The 11,508-nt window shown below is 40.1% G+C and overlaps 1 protein-coding gene across 1 annotated transcript in view; it reads left to right on the top strand.

The window, feature by feature from the left end:
- The first annotated feature begins 491 nt into the window (after window positions 1-491).
- Stpg2 (sperm tail PG-rich repeat containing 2) overlaps window positions 492-11,508 on the top strand; it is a 174,719-nt gene continuing 163,702 nt past the window's right edge. The window contains exons 1-3 of the mRNA XM_021196975.1: window positions 492-600; window positions 6,260-6,372; window positions 10,432-10,560. Of these exons, the coding sequence (XP_021052634.1) occupies window positions 492-600; window positions 6,260-6,372; window positions 10,432-10,560 (351 nt within the window). The remainder of the gene's footprint in view (window positions 601-6,259; window positions 6,373-10,431; window positions 10,561-11,508) is intronic.

The following is an 11,508-nucleotide window of genomic DNA, read 5'->3' on the forward strand; positions in this document are numbered from 1 at the left end:
TTTCTGCACAGCGAAGGTATTCTGGGACAGGAAGCGGGTGGGCTGAGGCGGAGCTGAGGTGCAGCACCGCCCTGCCTAGCGCTGGGAGCTTCGTCGGGCTCCACAAGAAGGCTCCGAGCTCTGAGCGCTCGGCCGGAAGTGCTCCCAGGCCGGAGCCGGAAGTGCACCTACCGGCCCGAGTCCTTCCCGCCTCCGCCCTTCCAAGGCTTCCGGGCGGGAGGCGGGGAGTGGGCGGGGCCAGAGCCGGAAGCTCAGGCGGCTAAGCCTCGTCTGAGGCGCGGCGCGTGAGCGCGGAGTTGGTCGCTGGCGGGCGGCGACTCTGGCTGCTGTCCTCGCCACTTTACCTCTGTGCCGGAGGACCCGGCAGAAGGCTGACGCCACCGAGCCAGTCAGCATGCAGCTCGCACTCTAGCCCCGCGTGTAGGGACGACGCAGGCCGCCTGCGAGCGGCCGTCTGGTTTCCGGCCCCGTGAGCCCCGCCCCTCATCACCATGTACGACCGTGCTCCCCGCTGGCTCGCCTGTGCCAACCGCGGCAGCACCGGGGAGTACGTGGGGCCTGGTACCTACCAGGTACCTTTTCCTAAGCAGCAGGCCACAGGTAAGATGCTGGTGGCCAGCTTGCGGGGACGGACGGCCCGCCTCCAGCCTGCCCTTATGTTAAACACAAAGTCAAAAAGGACCACTTTTCAGAAATGTAACATGTTGCAGGCAGAGATGATACTAGAACCAGGATTTTGATTCCTTGGCTCTTGAACTGTATGAAATACAAGTCTGTGTACTTGCTTCTGCCTACACTTTAATCAGATTTATTTACTACGATGTAATTGTTTACATTTCTATTTTGTATTATCACAAGTAGGATCCTGTCCCCAAATACCCCCTACCCCCGGAGTGAAATTATCTGACCACCCCTGGCTTTATACTGAGAACCTCTTTCTACATTCTGTGAAAAGTTATAGTCTTCAGAGGTGGCCTAGGGACTAAGAATTTAAGTAGTTAGTTGCTTTTCTTCATTTCTCATCCCCCCCCACTCCCCAGTTTGTGAATTAGGTCCAACTTTTAATAAATAATTTCTAATTTGGTCTCTGCTCTTAAAGTTCTGATTTTTTTTTTTTTTTTGAATTTAATACCACCCCAATTCTAGGTTTTTTTAAAATACCTCCCTGCCCCCTTGAAGTTCCAGGAGTGAATACTGTTTACATCCCTGCTCTATTATGGTTGGTTTAAGTTTCTCTGGACATGGGAAAATACTGTCTGTGTTTCAGATCTCAAATTTTACATCTTTTCAGCATTTGTCCTCAGCAGTTTTGGTACCTATGCCAGCAACTGTTGCAATGGTATAAGCATTTATTCCCCAGCATCTTAGTGTTTACCGTTACCATCTGTAATGGGCACACCTCTGACGCTCTTGTGTCCTTTGATTTGGTACCGCTGACTGCTTTCTTTGTTGCTTTCTGGTTCATTTTTTTCCTGCTGTTCAGTACCTGACACATGATTCGGTGCTGAAGCAAGGAATCATGCTTTTCTTTCCCACTAATCATGTATAGCTAAACTTAAAAGATACTTTACGTCTTTTTCTTGTTGCTTTGCTCATTGTACTTTCTTATTCATATCTGTTACTTCAATTACTATTTGTATTCAGTCACTCCCAAATGAAATTCTTTATAGGGATAGAAATGGTTTATGTCTCTGTTTTCTATAGGCTTAAAGTTTGCATCATTGTCAGTCACTTTATGGACATTCTTGCATGGCTGGTCTAAGCTTTAGAACTCTAGCTTGATTTTTTTTTTTTTTTTTGACCTGGCCATTTCTCTTGGCCTTTAAGACCTTTGGGTAAATGTTCACAATCTCTCAGAAATTTTCATAGCTACCCAACTTAATACAAGTCCTAATTATTTTTCTCAATTAAATCAGTAGCAAATTGTTTCTGTCTTAGTGTCATAATTTATCTTTCTTTTGTGTTTAGTAGTATGCTTAAAAAACATACATTATTTGAAAAAGAAAAAAATATTTTTGTAACAGCAGGGTTAAAAATCTAAACTCGTCAATGGCAGTAGAATTCTTTATGTTCTCACCCCTGGTCTTCTGTACCATGTAGTCTGATCTTTCCAAACACCTGTACATGCTCCTACACATGACCTACAGTTCAGCCATTCTAACTTGATAATATTCTTAAGATCATTCTTTGTCACTTATGTGCTTCTGTACCTGCTAATACCTGTGTTCTATGCTCCTCCTCCACCTTTCTTGTTCCTATTTATTCTTGATATTCAATTGAAATAAAATTCTCTGGCTATTCTTACTTTTTCCCCCTTCTGGCTTATGGTAACCTTTTTGGTAGCAGTTTGATTCTAACACACACACACACAGATCCACCAAAATGTAAACTACTTGAGAGCAGGGATCATGATGTTTACTCCATTCTTAGTTTTCAACCCAGTAAAACAATGCTCTTAGTAACATATAAATTATTGGACCACATTAAAATTTCCTATCGGGTGGGTGAGATGGCTTAATGGGTGAAGGCACTTACTGCCAAACTTGATGATTCGAGCTTAAGAACTCGGTCTTCCACACGTGTACACACACACACACACACACACACACACACACACACACACACACACACCTTCTCCAAAACACAATGGATTTTGTTAATAAAGGGTAATATCTAGGATGTAGTCAGCCCTGTGCTTGGGAACTCTGAGGAGATTGTGTGTGTGTGTGTGTGTGTGTGTGTGTGTGTGTGTGTATGCTATGCTGCTCAGGGCAGCATATTTATAATTGATAGAAGAGGTGTTTCTGTGCATTTTTCTGCTAGATTTCTTGATGAAATAATTTAAAAGCAGCTACCATGCTATCTCATGCATCTTTATAATAGATAATTCACTGGACTGTGCAGATGTGTCCATCTATTTCAGTGAAAGATCAGGTATATGTTAAGAGTATGATGTGGAAAGGAAAGATGGTGGGACCTTGTATAACTTAATTGTTACAGCAAGCCTCACAAGAGGAACAGATCTTGTAGTGTTAGGATATTCTCAACCTAGTGGTCTCCTTTTTCCTCTTACTTACTTAGCCAATCTTACTTAGCCAATCCTCCAGTATACTAGCTCCATGTTTTCCTATTTAATATACTAATTGATAGCCTTGGTTTTAGGTCATTTGATCAGGAGTAAACTAAGATTTGCAACTTTAATGGATGAGGACTGAGCTGCTGTGTTTTTGAGTGGGAAAGAGAATGGATGTTCAAATTCCACAGGGAAAAAAAAAGAGCTGTGTCTTGCTTTTTTTTTTTCAACTAATCTGAGAAGAAAGCATATCTTCCCAAAACAAAATTTCCCTAAGGACTGGTGGCTTATTCCATCATCTTATCACATGAGAAAACAAGTTCTTTTAAAAATACATGCCTATCCTGGTATTTCACTACTTTTTAAATGTACTTACAAAGTGAAATGCATCCAACATTAGCTGTCTATATGGAATATGTATCAGTCAACTAAACTAGACAACAACATCTTCTAGTTATTTTCTTTTGTAGCATTCTTCTTTGAAGGAGAAGTTTTATCTGCCACCAGAGCAGGGTGGAAGGAGATTATCAGTGGTCCTATAGATGCAGCTATATCTTTATGCTGACAAGAATGATTTTATTGTCCTAGCTAGTCAGAATATAGATAATGCACATATCAGGGAGGGCAGTTGGGACATAAGTTTAGATAATTAATGTATATGTGATTACTGTGTACACTGGTATCTCTGCAGATGAATGCCTGTTTCAGTGACCTTGTTTAATATGTGAAGAATGCCTTTTGCTTTGTGGCTCTCATTGTGGTTGCATAACTTGTCTTTTCATCACATAGTGGACACCTTCTTTTGTAGAATGGACTTTTATTGCTTTGTGCCAGTTTGATTTATCTTTTGTTGTTGGCACATCAAACTCAATATATCCCAAACTGAACTCATTCCTTTTAAATCTTTTCTTCTTCCATGCTCTTAATTTCTCTTTTCTGTCAGTTTGATTTATCATTATAAGTTGCCACTTCATATGTCAGTTTATTTATATAGCCCACACCAAACTTTACTAATGTGAATTTCCTGGAGCCCTCTTAATTTTGTACCTTAGACATTAACACCATAGATAGTATGATAATTGTCTTTACTTAATTTCTCCATCATTTGAAATCAGGGTTTTATCTTTTACTGTACTTTATCATGCAGGCTTATAGAATACATAATACAGTATACAAAATATCCATTATTATGAATGACTAACAAAATGTATAATATAGAAAACTAGTTATTCTTTATTGTTGATTGTGAAGAGTATTGCAAGACTGTCTTATACCCACCAGTGATAAAAATAACAACACAGAAGGTTTTTTTAAAAATATTTTAAAGCTTAGGTCTCTCAGCTAGGGCAATCTCCCAGCTACTCTAACCCCACTAATCCTGCCATTACACCCCATTATGTGGCCGGTCCTGCAACTCTGCTCTGCTCTAGTCCATCCATCCACAGGTAAGGAAGAACAAATACTTACACAATACGAGACAGACGATGGGCTATAGAAATAGCAATACCAAGATCCTGCCAGTATTTATCTCTCTTTCAGTACAGAATTAACAATTAAATATACAGAGACACACCTTTACGCACTCTACTCCAACAGCAGAGTATTATGGTAAAGTTAACCAATCATCCTGGTTGTATGGAATTAGTCTAGTTTTAGCACTTGAGATCCAATGTTTGGGGAAAACCAGGGCAGTTGTAAATTCTGAGAAACATGTAAACATTAGTACATAGCTACAAATAAAACGGAAGAGGACCTTTCTATGTGGAAATTATCATTACAGTTGTTTTCATTTTGTGTTTTTTGCTGTAGTCATAACTTCATGTTTACTTGAGCTCTGTAACAGAAGATTCTGTGTGGTTAATTTTGGAAAATTCCAATGAAGATTTTATGAATACTAGATTTCTTCTTCATTGCCCATTTCTTTTATATACAGAGTTTAAAACCACACATATTTGTTATATACTTTAACATCAATATCGTGAGGAATGGATGTATATATTATGGTGTCCCTTTTCACCTTCTCAAAATAAATTTAGTAGGCCACCCAAATTTGCTATCCAAATTTGTCTAGTACAGTGATTGCTTGTTCCAATGAAGTTTATATCATGGATCTATACACTTTTGTTTAGAATTAGGCAATCAAGAAATATTTACTGAGTACCAATTATGTGCCAAAGCATCATCAATAACTTGATGTCAATCTGGTTTAAATTATCTCCATCTCAGTTCTCTCTCTCTCTTTCTCCCTCTCTCGTACTCGCTCCCTGTCACTTTCTGCCTCCCTCTCACTCTATGTCTCCCTCTCCCTCTATGTCTCTCTTGGTGCATCCCAGGAATGTGCTCTATCACTGAAATACATCTTTAGCAATGTCTATAACTTTATTTACATACATATATGTATCACACACATATAATATTTGCTATTTAAAATCACAGAATAGTGGCCTTTGGTACATAAAGTGTTTTCTCAGCTAAATGTAACTGTCACATGCGATTAGAAGAGGAAAAAGGCCAGAGAAGCAGCTCAGTGGCTAAGGTTCTTGCTGCATAGGCATCAGCATCTGAGTTTGTATGCCAGTACTCATCTGCAGTCAACCACAGTTGTGTGGTTCTGTAATCTCAGTGCAGTGCTTGCCAGGGATACACTGGCAAGCTAGTCTAATCACCATTTGAAAAGTTCTAGGATGAGTGAGGCCCTGTCTCAAAGAATAAGCTGGAAAGGTGTGGAAGAAGGCCCTTGATGTTGACCTCTTGCTTCCATACACTTATCTACAAGTCAGCACATCTAGACACACATATGTACACATATGGATAACAAATTCACACACACTATACACACACACACACACACACACACACACACACACACACACACAGAGAGAGAGAGAGAGAGAGAGAGAGAGAGAGAGAGAGAGAGAGAGAGAGAGAGGAGAATTTTTGTTGTTTAGTTAGGTCACTCCTATAGGGTCTCATATTTAATAGATAATAATAAGAACTGTCATCTTTTACATGGGAATTTTAAAAGTGTTATAACTTGTATGAATAGATCTTAGTTCTGAAAATAAATATAGTCTTAATTCTGAGGGTACTAAATGATTATATATGTTCTGAGAATATTTTCTCAGAAATCTCTCTGATCTAATGTTATGTGTCAATGGAGTGACTTTTTATTTTTATGTTTTATAGGTTGCTATGCACCATTTCTTTCTTTGAGTTCCAAAACAAGTGCTTATGTTGTCTCCTCTTACGCTGGCGAAGCTGTTCCAGGTCCAGCACACTACAACGTATCACAGGCACAGGTGTGTTTACAATGTTATTAGTGGCTGAGTTAAAAACAATCATGTTTTCTTAACCAGATCCAGCCACACACATTTAAAACTCCAGCATTGAAAGTTCAAGGCTAACCTAGGCTATACTGTAGCATTTATAACCCCAATATTGCAAGTTTAAGACTAATCTTAGGCTAAAATGCCAATAAAAATCAGACAAAAATGCTTATTTCTTGTCTCAAAAATAAATAATAAGGTGCCATTTCCTGTATTTTATTTCCTTCCCCCATATCTTTCTCTTTTAAATCTGTATTTACATAATTTAAATAATAGAATGTAAATGCCCTTGTTGTTGACTTCCTGTGTGTTTTTCATGATTTGTGATGGTTGTATATGATTAGGCCAGGGAATGGCACTATTAGGAGGTGTGGCCTTATAGGAGTAGGTGTGTCACTGTCTGTCACCCTCATTCTTGCTGCCTAGAAGTCAGTCTTTTCTTAAAGGCCTGCAGATGAAGATGTAGAACTCTCAGCTCCTCTGGCACCATGCTTGCCTGGATGCTGCCATGTTCCCCACTTGGTTATACTGGACTGAATCTCTGAATCTGTAAGCCTACCCCAATGTTGTCCTTATAAGAGTTGCCTTCATCACAGTGTCTGTTTACAGCAGTAAAACCCTGACTAAGACATTATTCTGTATCTGCTACGTGGTATAAAACGTGGTTGTATGTGTTTCAGTGGATCCACAAGAGTAGCAGAATGGGACTCTTGAATGAATTTTGATGTCTGAAAATTGTACAAATGGTCAAGATATGTAGGATATTAGGCAGCAGTGGGTTGAGTTTTTTGTGCTATACTTTAAAGTCACAATGTTGCTGTGTCTTATTTGTTTTCTGTTTTTGCATAACCTCATAGGTCTGTGACCAAAATAAAATGACCCTATTCATGATCAGAAATATGTGTATTCTGAAGATACTGCAGTATTTTCATTAAATGAATATAATTTTTATAACTTTTGGGATTTTTATTGGAACAAACTCACGATGAGTCTGTTGGTCATTTCCTGGTTTTGGAGAATCCATGTTTGTAGTGTGATGAGCTGTGGACTATTCCTTCCAGTGTGCTCCATGAATAAACAGTTCTTAAGACTGAGATGAGCAGAAGGCTAAGTTTTCCAACAAGTCTGCATAACATTCTCTGTAAGTGATCAACATGTGCATTATAGAGAAGGCCTCATCCTGAGCAAGCTTGGAAGGTGTCTTAGGTAGGATTATTATAGCTGTGAAAAAACACTGTGACCCAAAACAACGTGGGGAGAAGTAGGTTTGTTTGGCTTACATGTACACACCACTGTTCATCATTGAAGGAAGTCAGCCTTGGAATCCGGACATAGGAGCAGATGCCTGGAGGATGCTGTTGCCTGGCTTGCTCCCAGTTGCTTATTTTGCCACTGCCTAGGGGTGTGCCACTCCCAACATACATACAAAATGGTCTGGGCCCTCCCACACCAGTCCCTAATTAAGAAAATTGTGAATGCCAACAAGAGGTTGCTGACAGGAATCTGATATAGCTGTCTCTCAAGAGGCTCTGCCAGTGCCTGACAAATGCAGAAGTGTATGCTTGTGCACAGGGTCCCCAATGAAGGAGCTAGAGAAGGTACCCAAGGAGCTGAAGGGGTTTGCAGCCCCACAGGAGGAACAACAATATGAACTAGCCAGTACCCCCAGAGCTCCCAGAGACTAAATAACCAACCAAAGAAAATACATGGTGGGACTTACAGCTCTAGCTGCATATGTAGCAGAGGATGGCCTAGTTGGACATCAATTGGAGGAGAGGCCCTTGGTCCTGTGAAGGTTATATGCCCCAGTATAGGGGAATGCCAGGGCCAGGAAGTGGGAGTGGGTGGGTTGGTGAGCAGGGCAATGGGGGAAGGGATAGGGTGTTTGTAGAAGGGAAACTAGGAAAGGGGATAACATTTGAAATGTAAATAAAGAAAACATCAAAAAAAAGTGCCCAACAGGGTTGCCTACAGCCAGGTCATATGAGGCCTTTGCTCAACTGAATTTCCCTCTTCTCAGGTGACTGTAGCTTTTGTCAAGTTATATAAAACTAGCCAGCACAATTGACTTCTTGTCAACTTGACACACAAACACATCATTGTTAATCCATAACCCTTCCTTTCTTGTTCTCCCCCATGATAATGCATTAATATCAGTATCACAATATAAGATGTTTTGTAAACTTCCTAACTTTCACAGTCTTTACAAATTCAAACACTTTAAAAATCATTCTCTTTAAAAATCCAAAGTTTCTGCAAAACCCTCAACTCTCTTTAAAAGTTCAAAGTCTCTCAGCTGTGGTCTCCTGTAAAATAAGAATCAGTTAAATAGTTTTTATTTCAAGAGGGCAGAACAAGGGCACAGTCACAATATGAATAAAGCAAAACCAAAGTCCAGCAGTGTAACTCTCAGTGGCAGACTTGTGGAATTCACTCTCACTATTTTGGACTCCTCCTATGGGCCTGAGTTACTTCCCTGGTTCTACCCTCTACAACCTACACAGCGTGTCTCTTAGACTCATGCTAGCTTTACGCCATGGCTGTGGCTGTCCTTGCTGTTCATCTCATGAGTCCAATGTCTCCAAAATGTTGGGGTCTTCTGCTGCAAACGGGCTGCACTTTTCCAATACTGTATCCTGGGATTTCTTCAAGGTGCCCAGCCTCAACTCTCTGCATGACCCTTTTGATGCTGGGTCTTTAATTGCTAGTGAGACTGTACCTTCACCAATAGCTGCTTCTGGCCTCGGAGAGTGTCAAGCCTCAGCTAATCTCATGACTGTTTTATGACTTCAAATCCAGTACCATTTGGGGAACTGACACATGACCAAATTTGACTGCCAGCAAGAGGTACAACTTTGGTCAGCCTAGAACATGGCATCTGTGTGTTGACCCTGAGTTCACCTCAGTGTTGCTGGTCTCTTTAATCACCACTAATTTCTCAGTTCCTGCTAACCAACATCAGTTCTCATAGTAAAGCAAGAGGTTCACTTTAGTGGTGCTGGCCTCTTGTTAATCACAGCTGGCTCTTCAGCTTCAGCTGACAAGAACCACAGATTCTTAATTTGGAATGGCAAGTGGCCCCAGTAGAATCCTTAAGGTACTCTCAAACTTCCTGCTGAAACTTCACAAGCCAGGCTTCTGCATTTCTCTCAACACTTAACCATCCAAATTCAGGCACAACAAACAGCTCACCAAGATTTGAACAGGCAATGAATTTTGTACTCTAAAATTCCAAAGTTCTTCCACAATCCTCCCCAAAACAATATGACCATGTTTGTCACAGCAATTAGCCCACTGTGTGTGTCTTAGGGTTACAGTTGCTGTGATCAAACAACATGACCCAAAGCAACTTAGGGAAGAAAGGGTTTATTTGGCTTACGTTTACACATCACTGTTCACCTTGGAAGGACAGGAACTTGGAAGCAGGAGCTGATGCTGAGACCATTGAAGAGCACTGCTTACTGGCTGCTCCCAGTGGCTTGCTCATCCTGCTTTCCTATAGGAAACAGATAGGATTACCAGCCCAGAAAAGTTTCCCTCCCTAGTATGGACTGGGCCTGCCCCAATCAATCACCAATTAAGAGAATACCCAGGAGTTTTGCCCACTGCCATTTAGGTAAAATTCTCTCTTTTCAGTAACTACAGCTTTTGTCAAGTTTAGGTAAAACTAGCCAGCATAGAAGGCCAAACTTGTTACTAAAATAGTCTGAAAATTCAGTTCATAAGTATCCATTTTTCCACTGATGTGTAGCAGAGTCTCTTTAACTCTACTTGGGAGGCTTGGAAAATCTTGACTTTGATTGCTTTTTTTTTTTTTGTACTATCTTAGAATACTCTAAACTGTGGTAAATTTTGGTCTGAGCTTAGAGTCAAAACTGATAATTATTATTTCAGCATCTTCTTAGAAGAACTTGGGATCTCAACTTTCTCAGATTACATTTTAAAACTACTTGTTCATGATATTTTATATATATAAAATAGGAATCATAAAGCACTTCTTGAATTACTAAGTAATTTTTACCTCCAATTTAGTATAAAATAAAAGGAGGCCGTAGTCTGCAAAACCGAGAGAAGCGATTTAAGAAACTTATTTCGGATGGTCCAGGACCTGCGAGCTACAATTGGCCTTATCTTGGGACATTATGTATCGCAACTGGACAGGTACTATAAGCTAAGGAACATCTGCAGTGTGTCACTTAAGTGACACACTTAAGCTTCTAATGACAGTTCTTTTAGATAAAATAAAAAAGAAATCCTAAGCAGTGTGTTTGATGTTGAAAATGTTAAAAGGCCTTACTATAAAGCTTGGTACATTCTTACTATTCATATTATAGTCCTCTTTAATTAATGAATATTAAATACTTTTTATAGACTTTAGTTTTTTTTAACTATATAAGCATTATACTTTATTTTATTCTTGTTTATTTTATGGTCCTGGGGATGCAGGACCTTGTGTGTGCTAGATAGATGCCTAACCACTGAGGTGTATCTATGGGTTCCTGTCTTCTTGATTATTCTGTAAGCACAGTGTAAGCCCTGAGTAGGCAGCAGGAAGATTTAAAAGCCTGCTGATCTATGCACTGACTTTTAGTGATTGTGCGTAAATACCTGTTAACACACAGCGACATCAGCATGCTTCCTGGGCTGCAGGGGTAGCCTGGTGTTGGAGAACATTTGCTGAGCCTCTGTCTGGTCCTGAGTTCTAGCTCTAGAGCCACACAGAACAAAACATGATCCTGAAGGAAGAAAGGCAGCAGTTTCTGTGGGAGACGGAGGCAGTTGCTGCTTAAAGACAAAAATGTCTAAAGTGGTAGATGAATGCTTGTGAATCGAGATGCTTTAGGGATTTACAGGACTGCTGCACTACAGAAGACCTAGAAGGTCGATGGAGGTGACTCACTTTGACATGGACCTTGAAGTGTAGGATTGGAATGTGCATTCTAGGAATGGAGTGCAGTTATTTTCACCCCAAAGCCCTATACTATTGAAATAAATAGCATTTAATATGGATTTGGTCATGTTTTATAGACCAGAGTGGAGATCTCTCTCTCTCTCTCTCTCTCTCTCTCTATATATATATATATATATATATATATATATATATATATA

This window comes from Mus pahari, chromosome 4 (assembly GCF_900095145.1).
Source record: "Mus pahari chromosome 4, PAHARI_EIJ_v1.1, whole genome shotgun sequence".
NCBI classification, from domain to species: Eukaryota; Metazoa; Chordata; class Mammalia; order Rodentia; family Muridae; genus Mus; species Mus pahari.